We start from the raw sequence: 18,040 nt of genomic DNA, 5'->3' as shown, positions 1-18,040 counted from the left end.
ATTTTTTTCTTCTGTTGGATTTCCAGAATCCTAACTATTATATGCCTAGGTGTAGATTTTTTTTGATCAAGGCTAGCTGGAGTCCTATATGCCTCACTTATCTGTACGTCAAGTTCTTTTCCCCTCCTTGGGAAGTTTTCTGCCATCACTTCTGTGAACAGTTTTTTTATGTCATCTGTACTCTATCCTCTTTCTTCATTGACTCCAATCAGTCTTATGTTATTCTTCTTTGCATTATCTAGCAGCTGCTGGATTGATTTCTTATGTTTCCTTACAATTTTAAAGCACTTTTTCTTTTCCACCTCACTAATTGCAATCTTATCTTCTATATGTGAAAGTCTATCCTCACATTGATTCATTCTGCTGTGCAGACTTTTGATGGAGTTTTTAATCTCTTGGAAATCTGTTTGTATCTGTTTTATGGATTCCATTTGTTTCCTATGTTGGGATTCCATCATGTTCCTCAGATCCTCTATTTTTTTAATCTGTGTCCTCTCTAGATTTATTAATCATGTCTTGCACCATGAGCAAAATCTTTGCTGTTATCTGAGTAATTATTTCTGACTTCATTTTTCCCAGATCCTCTTTTGTTGCCAGTTCAGAGAGTCCAGGTGGTTGAGTATCAGAGTGTTCCATCTCGTTTCCCTTGGGTTGCTGTAGGTGATCCAGAAGTCTGTTTTTGAGACTTGTTTCCGTGTCTTCTCATTTCCATGGGTGGGGGTGCTTCTGGCACCCACATGGCTCACCTTCTCTGCCCTAGGAGCTTGGGATGGCAGCGGGGGAGCTTCCTTCTGGGTGCTGGGACCGGCTCAGCTTCTCTGCCCTAGGAGCCTGGGATGGAGATGGGGAGCTTCCTTCTGGGTGCTGGGACTGGCTCAGCTTCTCTGCCATAGGAACCTGGGATAGAGGCAGGGAACTTCCTTCCGGGTGCTGGGACTGGCTGAGCTTCTCTACCCTAGGAGCCTGGGATCGAGGTGGGGAGCTTCCTTCCGGGTGCTGGGACTGGCTGAGCTTCTCTGCCCTAGGAGCCTGGAATGGAGGCAGGGAGCTTCCTTCCAGGTGCTGGGACTGGCTCAGCTTCTCTGCCCTAGGAGCCTGGGATGGAGGCGGGGAGCTTCCTTCCGGGTGCTGGGACTGGCTGAGCTTCTCTGCCCTAGGAGCCTGGGATGGAGGCGGGGAGCTTCTTTCCGGGTGCTGGGAACAGCTGAGCTTCTCAGAAAGATAAATTATAATAAGAACAGGGCCGGAGATTTAGCTCAGTGGTTCCACCGCCTACCTTGCAAGCTAAGGACCCACGTTCGATCCCCAGTACCAAAAAAAAATTATAATAACAGATAATCATGCATTTGTAGCATGCTTTTTAGTTTTCAAGGTATTTTTGTACTCATTATCTCATCTTGTTTTTAAAAGAACTCAAAAAATAAAAAATAAAAAAAAAGAACTTAAAAGACATAGAGCTTGATGTATAGTTATCCCTGTCTTACAGGGCAAAAAAATTTAAGACCTTTGGTTAGTGATCAGCTCAAAATCATATTTTCTCTGCCCTTCCTCCTCTCCTCTTTTCTTTTCCTCTCTCTTTCCCTTTGCCATCTATCTTTTTTTCAATAGAAGTGGTGAAAGCAGACATCCTTGCCTTGTACCCAGTCTTGGGGAGAAGTATTTGGTCTTGTTCTTTAAAGTTAGATGTTAGTTGCAGTTTTTTTTCTGGATGCCCTTCATCAAATTGATAAAGTTTCCTTTCTGTTTGTAGTTTGCTGAGAATTTTTGTTGGGAATGAATTTTGGGTTTTGCAGCAGCTTTTCTCTCTCCCCTTCCCCCTCCCCCTCCCTCCTTCTGCCTCAGCCTCTGAGTGTTGGGATTATAGGCATGTACCAGCACACATGACATTTTCTGCATCTCTTGAGATAGTGATGAATGGCAGTGATTTATTTTCTAATTTGAAAAGTCTTACATTCCTTTGATAAACCTCAATTTGCCATAATATATTACCCATTTTATACAATTAGATTCCATTTGCTAAAATGTACTTGTTTCTAACTTCTTGATTTTATAGATAGGGCGGCCCTCCATGTGGAATAAGTCTTTCCTCTCCCCACTGCCTCTCCTCCTGTCAGTGAATTGTGACATAGGGGTCAGTGGGATAGTGGTAAGCCCTGCATTGGCTTGAGTTCCAGGATTTCACCAGTGTATTAGACCAAAGGATTTTGAACTTCCAGCTGCTAAATTTCATCCCTCCCCCTCACCAGTACCGGGGATCAAACTAAGGACCTTGTGCTTCCCAGGCAGGCGCTGCGCCACTGAGGTGCATCCCAGGCCCTAAATTTCATTTTTAAATGAAACCTTCATGTAAAAGCTCCGTGTAGAAAACAGATATAACTGTGATTTTATTTATATAAATATGGTTTGCAAATCCAGTATTTCAACACTCTGAATTTAATGAGACCAATACAGTTTTGATGAATACAAATCTAATATTAAGGATTATGAGTAACAGGTCAATCGTATCTTCTTCAGCTACCAGTTTATTTGGTTGAATGTCCATATTGAGGAAAATTGTGACTTCACGTAAGAGTTAATTTCCTGTGATTTTTTTTTTTTAAATAGCTTTCCTTACAGTCTCTGAGATTTCTTTAAGTAAACTTATCAAGAACTTGAAAGTAAAGGAGTAGGGAATTGATTTCACAGTTTAATCACTATAATTTCTAACAAACAGTTCACATTTTTAAATCACATATAAAGTCATACAAAGGAAAATTTTTAAAACAGGTGCTAAACAATAGATAATGTCTTGACAAGACTGTCAATAGGTTACTTTATTGATTCTTGTATGTAATGTGCACAGAAAGCTAAATGTACCCTCCTTCATCTGGCACTTAGAATAGTAGGACCTTTGCTTCAACTTCAGTGAGCAAATATGTGCAGGTCTGAATTGGGATGGTAGATGGGAGGAAAAACAAAACAAAAAAAACAGTATAGCTTTACAAACCTTTCTAATTAATGACATTTACCAGAAGTTCAAATGTATACAATCAGTAATTAGCAGGAGAAACATTATCATTATTGTGAGGTTTACTTGAAAATGGAGTCAATCTGGCAAAGGTATCTCTTTTGTATTAAAATTTGGTATAGGGCTGGGGGTGTAGCTCAGTGGTGCAGCACCTGCTTGGCAAGCACAAGGTCCTGAGTTCAATCCCCGGTACCAGGAAAAAAAAATTTGGTATAGAATTCATTCAGTTCTGTATATTTTTAATTAGATTTTTTTTTTTTTTGGTACCGGGGATCGAACTCAGGTCCTTGCACTTGCACAGCAGGCGATGAAACCACTGAGCTAAATCCCTGGCCCTTAGTTAGATTTTTAAAAAAATATTTTTAAAAAAATATTTTGAAGAGGATTTGAAACCATATGCTCATAGAATTTCAAATGCTCTTTGGGACCTGAAAGTTCTGTGGAACAGTTTGAAAGTCTTTCTGCTTCTCTTTAATTCTCATTTGAAATTAGAGTTCTGGTAAATTAAAGGGAAAATACAAAGGTCTTTATTAGTGTGTTAAGGTTCATAGTAATGTGTTAAACTTTGTAGTAACAAGTAGGCAGTCAGAAGCAAAAATTGAGACAGAATTTACCCCCTACATATGTATAAGTTGTATGTACAGTTATAATAATTAAAACATGTTAAAAGCATCTGTATTTCACATATTCTTGTTATGTGAGTATAAGTTCATATTCATAGGTTTAAACTGAGAATTCCTAATTCTGACCTTTAAAATGGGATTGTAGAGCTCTCTTATAACTTATGCATTTATGAGTTTTATAGAGTTTTCACTAATGTTGCCTCAAAGGAGATTGTTACCTTTTGATCTCTGTAGATTGATCATTTTACCCTATACCTCTTCATTTCTCTTAATTTCTTCAGTTTTCCTTCACCTTTTCTTAAAAATTGGAATCCCAAATGTGTAACTGAGATTTTAGAGATGATTCACATTCTTCATTTTAGATTTCAGGGTGATCTTAACTAGATTCTGACCAGAAAAGAGTTTGTATGTCCTTGCATACTAGATTTAATAAAAACTACAAAAATATTTTTCTAATTGTCTACTTTGCTTCTAGGATCTCTGTATGGCCTTCTCTATAATTTTAGACTTTGGACTACTAATGAGCAGAGAAGTACTTGTGTTATTTTAGTAACAACCCATGTATGCTTAAAATGAGATAGGCTCCTTTTGTTAGGTTTCCAAGCAGTGTAGGATAGAAAAGATCTCAAGCTTTGAGGCTGGAAATCTTATTTGAAATTTTAGTCCGGCTGCCTACCAGCTTTGTGAATGGAAAGTTACCTAACCTCTATGAGTTCATTTTCTTCATGTGTAAACTAGGAGAATGATGTATGTAAAGCTCTTTGGGCATAATTAAGGGCACAATAAAATAGACACATAAGTTAGTTATAAAAATGAAAGATAAAATAACAGAAACGTTAAAAGCTGGCAGAAAAAGAAGAGAATAAACATTTGTTAATAAACAGTGTGGAAGAACAGACAAAATGGGTAAGAAATAGTTTAGTTTATATTTGGTTCAATTCTAATACTTTCCCTATTTTCATTAGTATTTATCTTATATAATTTTAGGTCATATTGAACTTAAACTTTTTTTGTGAGATCAAATTGTGTTTGAATTTTAAGTGTCTTTTATTTAGTGTTATTAATACTTGTTTTTATTAGTGTTACTCTGAGTAATTACACAAGTTTTTATTTAACTCACAGGTGGCTGTTTGTTGCATCTGTTTTTTTGTTATTCTTCCTCTAAATCTTGTTGGTACAATACTTGGCCGAAATCTGTCAGGTCAGCCCAACTTCCCTTGCCGTGTCAATGCTGTGCCTCGTCCAATACCGGAGAAAAAATGGTAAAGAGAATGCTACAGTTTATGTGATTGTTTCTCACAGTATATACGTTCTCACAGCTATTGTATTGTGTACATACCGCATTTAGAATTGGCATGTATTTATGAGAATGACTGTCTTAAATTTGAGCTTAGGAATTTGTTCTTTTTTTTTTTGGTACTGAGGATCGAACTCTGGTCCTTGGCGCTTGTGCAGCAGGTGGCAAAACCACTGAGCTAAATCCCCAGCCCAGAATTTGTTCATTTTAATTTTTCCATCAGTCTGCCTTGTTAGGACTAGTAAAGTTATACCTTTATTTCACTTTCTAAATATTTGTGCCTTTTATAGGTAAATGCTTTGATAAACATACTAGCATGTTCTTGAGGATCTCCCATAAATCAAGATTAGTCCTCACAAAGGATGACAAGTATTTGAAATTATTATTCTTAATGGATTTTTTTTGTTTTTGGGTTTTTTTGAGACAAGGTCTCACTATGCAGTTCAGGCTGGCCTTGAACTCACAGCACTCCTCCTGTCTCAGCCTACTGAGTACTGGGATTAGAGGCATGCACCACCATGCCTGGCTTTTAATGGATTTTGAATTTGAAGTAATTTGTATTTTTTTCAGATTTTGAACATAAAATATTAACATTTTAAAATTTCTAGTTTTCTGGGGCTGGGGATTTAGCTCAGTGATTCCACTGCCTGCTGTGCAAGCGCAAGGACACGAGTTCGATCCCCGGTACCAAAAAAAAAAAAATTTCTAATTTTTGTGTTGCAAATTTAAGTGCAGTGACACATGTGTGCGCACACACTCACATATATGTATATGTATCCTTTAAAGTTAGTACATTAAAAGAAATCCATGACCATCAAACCAGCACTCCAAAAAATTCTCCAGTGTATTCTAGAAAGAGACAATGAACCTAACAATGCCAAAAGCTCCAGTAGAATGAACCAGACATTTAAGTAGAAGAGAAAGGAAGTCAGTAACAAGAAAATAATACAATGATAGTAATAAGTGAGTACTTATCAGTTATAAGTATCAATGTGTAAGATCTCAATTCCCAATTAAAAGACAGTAGCATAATGGATCAAGAAACAAAATCTAGCAGTATGCTGTATACGAGAAACACCTTTGACCCAAAAAGAAATTTGTAGATTAAAAATCAAAGGATGAAAAACTGTATTACATGCGATGGGGACCCAAAAACAAACAGGGGAAGATATCCTATTTTCAGACAGAGGGAATTGTAAGCCAAAACTAATCAAGAGAATCAAAAAAGGACTTTGTATATTGGTTAAGGGAACAATTCAATGGGAAGAGATAACAGTTATAAACATATATATATATACCAAACAACAGTACACCCAGCTCCATAAAACAGACACTACTGGACATAAAAGATATAAAACATCAGTTCAATTATAGTGGGAAACCTCAATAACTCACTATCACAACTAACTAAACAAAAAAAGAAATATCGGAGTTGAACCAAACTTTTGAAACAAATGGACTTCGTAAATGTATTACAGTGTTTCACCTGACAACAACAGAATACACATTTTTTTGGCAGCTCGTGGAACTTTCTCCAAAATAGACCACATACTGGCCAAAAAATCATGCCTTAAGTAAATGCAAAAGAATCAAAATTTTGCTGAGCATATTATCAGATCATAGTGCAATGAAAGTAGAAGTCGGGTAAAAGGCACAGCAGAGATTATGCAAATGAATGGAAATTAGACAACACATTCTTGAATAATGAAAGGATCACAGAAGAAATAAAAAAATAAGACAGTTCCTAGAATTAAATGATAATGACAGTACAGCATACCAGAACTTAATGGGTCACAATGAAAGCAGTCCTAAGAGGGAAGTTTTTTCAGCTATGATTGCCCAGATCAGGAAAACAAAATAAGCCCAAATAACCTAATGATGGATTTCAAGATCCTAGAAAAACAAGAACAATCCAAATCTAGAGTTAGTACAAGGAAGGGATTTATAAAGAACAGAGCAGAGGGCTGGGGATATAGCTTAGGGGCATCACGCCTGCCTTGCAAGCGCAAGGTTCTGAGTTCGATCTCCAGTACTGGAAGAGAAAAAAAAACAGTAGAAATTAATGCAATGGAGACTTTAAAAAGAAACAAAGAAGAATCAATCTAAGAACTGGTTCTTTGAAAGACTAAACAGACAAAACCGTTAGCTACTCTTATCAAAATAAAGACAATGCCATTAGAAATGAAAAAGTTAAAATCACAATGGACACTGCTAAAATCCAGAAGATTTTTAGCAACTACTTCACAAATCCATACACCAATAAATTGGAGAACTCAGAAGAAATGGAGAGATCCCTAGATACATACAAATTACCAACTGAACCAAGAAGATGTAAAAATCCTGAATAACCAAATAACAGGGATTGAAATTGAAGCAGTAATTTAAAAAACTTGTCAACTAAGAAAACCCCAGGACCTGATGGATTCGACAGAAACTTTAGGCAAGATCTAATGCCAGTACTTCTCAAACTAATGAAATAGAAAGGGAAGGAGTACTCCCAAGGTCATCCTTGGAAGCTAGCAGTAATTACCCTGATTCCAAAACTAGAAGAGAGAAAAAAGGACTGCTGGCCAATTTCTCTAATGAACATAGATGCAGAAATCCTCAACAAGACACTGGCAAACAGAATACAGCAAATTATCAAAAAGATCATACACCATGATGAAGTAGGCATCATCCCAGGGATTAAAGGATGGTTCAACATGCAAAAATCAAATCTTAAAAATTACATGATAAATAACAAAAAGCCTTTGCCAAAATCCAACAACCATTCATAATAATAAAAAACCCCCAAACCCTAAATAGATTTGGAGGGACCTTATCTTCTCAGTTCAATAAAAGTCATTTATGGGCCAGGTATTTAGCTCAATGGTTCCACCACCAGCCTCGCAAGTGCAAGGTCCCAAGTTCAATCCCCGGTAACAAAATAAAAACATCTAGCAAAAGTCATTTATGACAAACCTAACGCTGACATATTAAATGGGGGAAAACTGAAAGTTTTTACTCTAAAATCAAGAACAAGGGTGTCCACTATCACCATTCCCTTTCAGCATAGTCCTTGACACATTAACCAGAGCAAGCAGGGAAGAGAAGGAAATAAAAGGGGGGGATACATATAGGAAAGGACAAAGTCAAAGTATCATTATTTGTAGATAACATAAACCTCTACTTACATGACCCAAACATGCTACCAAGAGTCCTAGAATTAATGACTTAAATTCAGCAGTGTAGTAGAATACAAAATCCAACACAAAAAAATCAAGTGTTCCTATACACTAATAATGAACTCACTGAGAAAGAAGTTAAAACAATTACCATTCACAACAGCATCAAGAAAAATTAAATATTTAGAGGAATTAACCAAGGAAGTGAACGACTTCTACAACAAAAATTACATCACTCTAAACAAAGAGATTGACGAGGACATCAGAAAATGGAAAGATAGCCTATGTTCCTAGATAGGCAGACCAATATAGTCAAAATGGCCATACTTCCAAAACTGATACATAGATTGAAGCAGTCCCAATCAAAATACCAACAGCATTCCTCACACATTTAGAGAAAACAATTTTATAATTCACGTGGAACCATAAGAGACCTGAAATAGCAAAAGCAATCCTAGGTAATAAAAGCAAAGCACAAGAAATTGTAATACCAAATTTGAAGTTTCATTACACAGATACAGTGATTAAAAACAGTGTGGTACTAGCACAGAAACAGACATTGGATCATTGGAACAGAATAGAGGAAGCAGAAAAAAACCCAGGCACATTCAGCCATTTGATCTTTGATGAAGGGGCCAAAAAACATGCTGGAGGAAAGATAGCCTGTTTAATAAATGGTGCTGAGAAAATTGGATATCCACATGCAGATTGAGTCTAGACTCATAGATCTCACCATGTACTAAATTAAAATAATAAAAATGGATCAAAGATTTAAATGTTAAAATAGACGCAGTCTGCTGGAAGATAAAGTGAGTAAAACTCTTGAAGGCATAGGCACAGGCAAGGACTTTTTGAACAGAACCAAAATGGCACAGGAAATAATACCGTGAGTCAACAAATGGAATCATATCAAATTTTTAAAAATTCTGGAGAGTAAACAACCAACAGAGTGAATAGACATTCTACAGAATAGAAAAAAAATATATTAAGTAGTCTTTGGACAGAGAACTAACATCTTTAAATACATGAAAAAATGTTCAACATTTTAAATGGAAATTAAAACAATGGGGTGGTATGTTTTACTCCAGAAGGAATGGCAATCATCAAGAAATTAAATAATAAGAAATGTTAGGCTGTGGTGAAGGAGGAGCCCCTCTACATTGTTGGTGGGAATGTAAACTAGTACAACCACTATGGAAATTAATATGGAGATTCCTCAAAAAACTGAAAATAGAAATTCCATTTGACCTAGCTATTCCCCTTCTAGGTATCTTCCCAAAAGAGTTAAAGCCATCCTATTAGAGTGATACAGGTATATCTATGTTTATGGCAGCACAATTTATAAGAGCTAAATCTTGGAAACAGCCTATATGCTCATCAGCAGATGATGGATAAAAAAAATGTGGCATTTATACATAATGGAGTACTACTTTGCCATAAAGAATGATAAACTTTAGGCATTCTTAGGTACACAAATACACCTTGAGACCATAATGTTCAGTGAAGTAAAGCAGACACACAAGCTTAAATATCTCATAACCCAAAATATAAAGCACAAAGTAAAAGATAGATAATAGGAAGTAGGGAGATTTTTTTCAAATGAGAAGTGGAATAGGAGATGGAGAGAGGGAAAAAGAGATGGGGAAAAAAAGAATTGAAGGAAAAAAAGTAGAAATGAATCTTCTTCAAATGAAAATGACCAAGAGTAGAAAGAAACAGGGAGGGGTGGGATGATAGGGGACAAAAGAGAATTAAGATGTGTTATATACATGTACCAACTCTCCTCCATAATCATTATGTACTGCAAACATGTACTAAAGAAAATTTTTTTTTTTTTTGGTACTGGGGATTGAACTTGGGTCCTTGCGCTTGCGCAGCATGCGGCGAAAACAATGAGCTAAATCCCTGGCCCCAAAAAAATTTTTAATAGGAATCCACATCCCTCCCAAATAAAGGTAGTATATTGAATATTATGTTGATGTATGCTATTCTGCTTTTGTTATTTTCCTAGTTTGTTTTGTTCCCATAGTTTTGTTTTTGTTTTTTTTTTATTTTAATTTATTTTATTTTATTTTTTGGTACCGGGGATTGAACTCGGGTCCTTGTGCTTGCGCAGCAGACGGCGAAACCACTGAGCTAAATCCCCGGCTGTTCCCATAGTTCTTAATAGAGAAAAACAGAACAATCTTACTGTACATTTGTTGCATTTTTCACCTCATAAGAATAGCTGAGCAGTAGGCTATATTTATAAAAAGTATAAACACATGCACAGAAAAGCCTTTGCTCTTAGATATTTTACTGTATTATAAATACAGCATATATTCTAGTAATTACACACATAGGTAAAGATTATTTTTTGTCTTTTCTAGATATGAAAGGATAACGATATGTATAGAAATGAAGGTTGAATAAAATAGTCCCTAAGCTGGGCATGGTGGTACATACCTATAATCCTGGCATTCTGGGAGGCTGAGGCAGAAAGATTGCAAGTTTGAGCCCAGCCTGGACAACTTAGTGAGACTGTGTCTCAAAAAAATAAGAAAAGCTGGAGATGTAGCTCAGTGTGAAGGGCCTGGGTTTAATCCCCATACCATGAAATAGTTTAGGGGAGAGTGATATGTTCTAGTGTTAGGAATTGCCCAAGTTCTTTTTCTTTCCTTAGATTGGTGCTTATGAGAGACTTTGACTAGAAATTCTTTGAGTCTTTTTTTCAACTACTTTTTTTCCTAAAGCAGTATTAGACTTTTAGGATTCGTCAATATCCTGATGTTCACCTCATTACTGGGAAGGGTAATGTTGAAAAAACACAGTCAGAAATAAAAAATTTTTCTCTTGATCACTCAGTAGAGATAATAAAAGAGAGGTGTGAATAACACATGACCATCCTCATCAGAGATGGGTCGCAGTTAGGTATACGAAGACTCTTGTGTATCTCGATTTAAGAAAAAAAAAAAATCACATGGGAACCAAAATTTTAAATACTACTAGATCTGCCTTTCATTGACTGTATCACCTTAGATAGATCACTTTTACCCTCTGTGGGGCTTGGCTTCTGATAAAACAAAGACAACTAGGTTAAATGATCTTTAAGTTTATTTTCCAGCTCTCAAGTTTTTAAAAATTTTCTTCTTAGTATTTTAGTTTGTTCATCCTAGGCATAGTATTTCAGTGTCTTTTCTGTGCTGATGCTATGTTAAGGTCCTGGGAATACCTAGATGAATAGCTTCTGCCTGCTAGCATTTATAATCTAGTGAGGTGTGATGTGTGTAATGAGACATTTTCAGTGTAGTGTGCCATGTGTTGGAGAGAAATTATATTCAAGAGGCAGTGGAAGAATGGGCCATAAAGCCACCTCTTCCTGGAAGACTCAGGAGCCTTTAAAGAAAAAACACTTGAGCTAGTGTTGCAGGAAGAGAAGTGTAAGAGAAGGCATCCAGGTAGAGAATGACTGATTGCAGTCAATAAATGTTTGTTAATGAACAGATGAAGTTTCTGTTGTAGAATATGAAGATTATATTAGGAGTTTACTGTTAATTTTAATATTTTCCAGGTTTATGGAGCCTGCAGTTATTGTTTGCCTGGGAGGAATTTTACCTTTTGGCTCAATCTTTATTGAAATGTAAGTTTTAATGATGTATTTGTGTCTTGAAATTTGATTATAATAAAAATAATTTAGGAGTTAGGGTAAGTATAGACTCATAAGATGAAGTAGCATCTTTGGTTGTCAGCCTTGTGTCACTATAACAAAATACCTGAGGGTAGTTAACTTGAGTTCACAGTTTTGGAGATTCAAAGTTAGGCAGATCCATTGGTTTAGCCTCAGGTAAGGATGGTGGATGGTGGTAGTACACCATGATGAGAATGTTTGTATAAGAGCTTACATCACCAAACAGGAAGTCAGAGAGAAACTGGCATCCCATAGTCGCTTTCAGGGGTGTGGCCCAAGTGATCTAAGGACCAACTACTAGACCCCAGCTCCCAAAGATTCCACCACCACCCAACAGTGCCACTCTGGCAACCATGACTTTTAAGATCCTTGGGAACATTCAGTCTATACTCAAACCATAGCAGGATCTAACAGTTTGTTAATTCCATAGCTTCCAAAAAGGGGTCTCCGTAGGCTCTCTAAAGGTGGTTGTCTGCCCTGTTCTCAAATTTTTAGGTGAAATGTGTATGTTTTGTTATATTCTAGACTTCTCTCATTTAACAGATATAAAAAATCAAAGCATCCAAGGCAGAAAGTTGGTAGACCAGCTTTTGATTACATGTATAGTATAAGGAATTACTGTGTTTTATTGTATTTGTTTAAATATTTCTAAGAATCCAAGGAATTAGGTAAACCGTTATCTACTAGTCACCCTATATCCTGACTTTTTTTTAATGTAGTCATTCCTAGGTTCCTTCCCTAGAGGCCTATACTGGGAAGTGTGTATTGTGTGCCCACTTACATGCTTCATATCTGCATCCTTCACCACTATTGCAAAGTACAAGCCTTTCTTTTCTCTGCCTGTGGTTCAGTATTCCGTAATAGGAATAGTGTTTTAGGCAAGGTAGTTCTTTGTATGGGACTTTCTCAAATACTATAATTATATACCCCTGACTCCTCCCCACTAAATTCTAGTCCTTCTGATAACCTTAAATACCTTTACACATTTCCTGATGCCCCACTCCTGATTCTCTCCAATGTGGTGGAAGCCTCTGTAACAGACAAGATTGGGTTGGTAGCTGGTTAATTGAAAAGGTTGGTTCATCTAACAGAAGTGTTAAAAAATATATACATTTATTTTAAAATAACTAAATACATCATTCACTGACTTTTACTTCTCTTTTTTTTTTTGGTACCAGGGATCGAACTTGGGTCCTTGCGCTTGCGCAGCAGGCGGCGAAACCACTGAGCTAAATCCCCGGCCCATTCACTGACTTTTAAATGTTTTAAAATATAGAGCCAAAGTCTTCTCTTTGATTTGTATCTATGTTGGAGTATCTACCATTTTTCTTTAATATTCATTTAAAAAACTTAGGTGTTTCCCAGCCTTTTGAAAAGAACAAGACTATTAAGATCTATCTGAAGCATTCTAAGTACAGAGTCCTTTAAGACTGATTCATTTTTCTCAGTCTTCTATAGCCATCTTACACTTAATTTTATAGCTTTTTTCTTCTTAGTAACTGTCCTTATTGAATCTTTCCAAAGCATTCAGTAGAATTATTATAGCAACCACACATCCTTTTTGCTCTCATGTATTGGTTTATGTAATAATTAATTGTCTGTATAAGTTAGCTTTCCATCACCATGACAAATATCTAAGGTAAATCTGCTTATAAGGAGGAAAAGTTTATTTTGATTCATGGGTTCAGAGATTTCAATCCATGGTTGATGGCAGAGGAAACCTGTTCACCTCATGCAGTAAGGAAGCAAAGTAGTGTAGGGGCAAGGCTGGCTGACTGGCCAACCAGGGTCCCAATATCCCCTTGAAGGGCATATCCTCAATAACCTAACTTCCTTTTAGTAGGCCCTACCACCTGAAGGTTTCATCACCTCCCAGTAGTGCCACAGGCTGGCAACCAAGCCTTAAAAACACGAACTTTGGGGAGCATTTAAGATCCAAATCCAATATTGTCTACTCTAACAAGTACAACTGACATAAATAGATATGGTTGTCACCTATTATCTACAAGTATGCTGTGAACGTTAGGTGGTACCTTGTGGGGATTTCATGTCACTCTAACTTGTGGTATTATAAAGACAGTCTAGGAACTATTTTAGTACTTCAAGCTGTTACTACATCTTTGTCTTCTCACCCTGACTTGACCCCTCACTATTTTCTCCCTCCTACCCCTGTCCCCAGTACTTCTGGATCATGTCTCTTCCTGCTTTCTCAGGTACTCTGTTCCATTTGATAGCTTTTCTGCTCGCTCTTTAAAGTCTCCTCTTTCGAACACCCTCAAAGACATTTTCCTCCTGGCAGCCAAATGATATTTTTTAACCTGTCAGTCTGCTCATGTCACTTTTTTGCTAACAACTTCTCACTTTCATCATCATGAGGTCCCAACTGCATAATATGATCAAGAGAAACCTTCATGATACTGGAAATGATCCTATCTATTCTTTTACTTCTTGTCCCTTCATTTAAACTTCTAGCTATTTTGAATTCTTTGAGTTTTTCAAAATGCAATCAATTCCTTTATTTACAGACACCTTTGCTTTTGCTGTTCTGTTATTCCTGTACCTGGATCATTCTGGGTTCCCCTGCCTCACCATGCCTTGTCTGAGTCTGTCTTTCCCCATTCCCCACTAGTCAATAATCTCCTTGAGGGTAGAGATGTTGTCTTCACAGTTCTATTCTTTCTGCTTTCCTGGTTGGCATATGGTAGGGGGTCTGTAAATATTTGTTGAAAGAATGAATGATGAATAAACAAACTAACAAACAGAAGAGAAAACCCAAAGAATAGAGGGACAGAGAGACACTAAGGGCCTGTTCAGATTTAGTGATGATTTGGGTATTTAAAGTCTTTCACTTAATGAGAAATCTGACTGCCCTTTTCCAGTCTTCTGAAGACAGTGTAAATCTTCCTTAGACTTTATTTTCCTTTCTGTAATTTTACATATTACTTTATTAAATGTATTTTTCTATTTAGTAGGATGTTTTAGATAATATAAAATATATTGCTTTACTAATATCTACAAAAATGAAAAAATTGGCTTTATTTTACAAATGCATATTTTTAGCTGTATTCATTTGTTCTTTTCTTTATTTTACTGTGTCAAACTTCTGTTTATTCAGTTTGTTTAGAGATGAATGCCCTAATGAATCTATTCTTGAAAAATTATGACAACATTTTTGAGAGAATTTTTGAGGATTTAATAAATGAGAAATGGTTTAAAGAAAGTATTGGAAATTACTTAAAAGAAAAATACTGAGATTTGTGAGATTAAAGGTGAGAACTAATATATGAGAACAGAGTAAGCTTCAAGAAAGAAGAATAGAGCCAGTAATTCCAGCACACCTGTAATTCCAGCACACCTGTAATTCCAGCACTCTTGAGAGGCAGAGGCAGGACAATTGCCATGGGTTTGAGGCCAGCCTGGGCTGCATAGTAAGCTTAAGGCCAGTCTGTACATATTGAGACTCTGTCTCAAAAAATAAAAAAATGAAGACTAGAAACCTTTGTCTTTACTACATTGTCTAGGTATTTCATCTTCACATCTTTCTGGGCATATAAGATCTATTATGTCTATGGCTTCATGATGTTGGTGCTGGTCATCCTGTGCATTGTGACCGTCTGCGTGACCATCGTGTGCACATACTTCCTGCTAAATGCAGAAGATTATAGGTGGTAAGTGCTTACCTGTGGGCAGAGCCTCCAGTACCATACATTTTATAGTAAGAGTCTCTTGGGAGTCTGTTGAGCAAAGGAAAGGGTCTGGTTAGAAATTTTACTACTTAAAATAAAATATAGAACCAGGGCATTGTGGCACATGCCTGTAATCCCAGCTACCCAGGAGGATGAGGCAGAAAGATAGCAAGTTCAAGCCTAGCTTGGCAACTTAACAAAACTGTCTCAAAATGACAGGGGATGGAGATGTAGCTCAGTGGTAAGCATGAGGCCCTAGGTTCGATCCCTGTACTGCCAAAAAGAAAAGAAAAAGAGGGCCGGGGATTTAGCTCAGTGGTTTCGCCGCCTGCCTCACAAGCACAAGGACCCAAGTTCGATCCCCGGTACCAAAATAACAAAACAAAGCCAAAAAAAAGAAAAAGAAAAGAAAAAGATAGTATAGCAATTTTTTTTTTTAAGTTACAGAAATGATGAAGATTGATGTATAGTATCAGGTATTTTTGTGCTAATGTTAGAAATATTTTTGCAAGATGTTTGATGTGGCAAGAGTTTTATGAAGAAGCATCTTTCAATTTTAAACAAGACTAAAATGAAAAAGGAAATGGTTTATTTAAAGTCACTTATAATAGGGAATGTAACAAAATTCAAGCTCTCTCCTAATTCTTAGGTTGTCTCCTAGTTGATATATCTAAGCACCAAGTACAAATATTTGTTTTTAAATATACAGAATTTTTTAAAGGAATTTTGTAAAATTCTTTGTTTTAAAATCCTTGCTTTAGTGCCATTTATTCAGGAGTTCTTTCCACCTCTTCCCCAGGCAATGGACAAGTTTTCTCTCTGCTGCATCAACTGCAATCTATGTTTACATGTATTCCTTTTACTACTATTTTTTCAAAACAAAGTAAGTAGAGACATTTTTTTCCTCTTTTTTAAGTTTAGGAAACAATTAATTGTTCTTTAAATACTTTATGTTGAAAGTAAGTTCAGTTATTTCTTGATTGCAGGATGTATGGCTTATTTCAAACATCATTTTACTTTGGATATATGGCGGTATTTAGCACAGCCTTGGGGATAATGTGTGGTAAGTTCTGAAATTCTTAAAGCATAAGTAAATCTGAGTGTCTCAGAAAAAAATGCAGTAAGTGGAAATTAAGAAATTCCATTCTGTTATATTGTCAGAAATATCAAAATAAATTTAAGATTCTGCTTTTAGTCTGTTGACTCTCAATACCTAATATATCACCTTATTAATTTCTGTTCTACTGATTCTTCATGGCACATACTACATTTAGTTTTTCATCCATATTGAGAATTGATATTATTTTAAGCTTGAATTCATTGGTGAAGATCATGATGTCAGCAGGTTTAGGTGTTCCCTGAATGATTTCTGTTGGGGAGTTTCTTGGACTGTCGATGGAGATACTAGTGTCAGCATAGTTTACTAAGTGACTACTTGTGCATGCCTGGGGTTCTACAGACTGGGCTTAAGCTCTGACTGTGCCATATGTATATTCTGCGCCTTGATCCAGTTGCCCTAATTCTCCAAGCCTCTGTAAAATGAGAATAATACTACTATTTTATTGATGCAGCATAATCTTTCATTAGAAGGAAGCAGAAACAGTTGTCACCATACAGTAGGAGTCCTGGCATTTGTGCAATAACTATAAAATAAAAACAGCATGTCTGGTATAAATGGGAAGGGTATGAACTTCAGAGCCCAAAAGACCTGAATTTCAGATCTCCATGTTGCTCTTCACCTTTTTTTTGGCTATAGAAGTCACGTTAACCTCTGTCTTATTTCTCATCTATAAAATGAGCATGTCTTGCAGAATTGAGAGGTTGACGGAAACCATGTCATATGTAGAAAATAGTACTTGGACTGTTAGTTGCTAAGAGGGAACCAGTTACATAGGAGAGACTCTGAAGAATGGGAAGAACTCATACTTCTGGGTTCAGACAGCCCTAGGTAGGAATTCTGGTATCCCCACTTAATAGCCAATTACAATAGTTTCTTCCTCAGCTGTCTCCATCCATTCATAGCGTAGAAGAAAACCTTCCTCACAGGATTGTGCAGAGAATTCTGTGATTGAATGTAATGATCTAAACCTTGGGCTGATGGCAGATGCCCAGTGAGTGGTGGCTGCTGCTGTTAACTGATGAGAGCTAAATATCCTTGGGTTTCTTTTGCTCAGGGATTGCAGCTGTTTTCTGCGGTCACTGTGGGGTTCTATACCTTGTATCATCTGCAGAACAATTTCACAACACTAAGTCTAGACAGAGCTACTTTAAGGAAAACTCATTTACTGTTTCATTCAGTAAATGAGACTAATCACTGTTTTATTTGATAAATGAGACTAATCACTATGGCTACATTTCCAGAGAGTGAATATTTCGGACCTTCCTCCTTTTTATGTTAATTTGCCATGGACATTTCAAACAAACAAATAACAACAAAAATAACACCCTTCTACTTTTAGCTATAGGTTGGGCAATAGAATGGAGAAGATATAATAATTTTGTGAAAGACTGGATCTGTGTATGACATTCATGCAGATCTTTGGGGTACCAATATTGCTTTAATCCTCCATTGAAAGTCTGTTCAGTTCATATGCAC

The 18,040-nt window shown here is 36.5% G+C and overlaps 1 protein-coding gene across 5 annotated transcripts in view; it reads left to right on the top strand.

Moving 5' to 3' along the window:
• The window catches only part of Tm9sf3 (transmembrane 9 superfamily member 3), a 78,502-nt gene that overhangs the window by 53,745 nt on the left and 6,717 nt on the right, over positions 1-18,040 (top strand). For 4 of the 5 annotated variants that reach the window (XM_004838577.4, XM_021253130.2, XM_087185046.1 and 1 more), the window contains 5 exons: positions 4,753-4,892; positions 11,642-11,710; positions 15,280-15,426; positions 16,244-16,327; positions 16,431-16,507. In XM_004838577.4, coding sequence (XP_004838634.1) covers positions 4,753-4,892; positions 11,642-11,710; positions 15,280-15,426; positions 16,244-16,327; positions 16,431-16,507 — 517 coding nt within the window. Of the gene's footprint in view, positions 1-4,752; positions 4,893-11,641; positions 11,711-15,279; positions 15,427-16,243; positions 16,328-16,413; positions 16,508-18,040 lie in introns of all 5 variants that reach the window. The other variant, XM_021253131.2, reaches the window with a different exon arrangement.

Source organism: Heterocephalus glaber, unplaced genomic scaffold (assembly GCF_053883595.1).
Source record: "Heterocephalus glaber isolate CG9 unplaced genomic scaffold, H.glaber_assembly_v1.0 deba00001497, whole genome shotgun sequence".
NCBI lineage: Eukaryota > Metazoa > Chordata > Mammalia > Rodentia > Bathyergidae > Heterocephalus > Heterocephalus glaber.
This window is presented reverse-complemented; position numbering and strand designations above follow the sequence as displayed.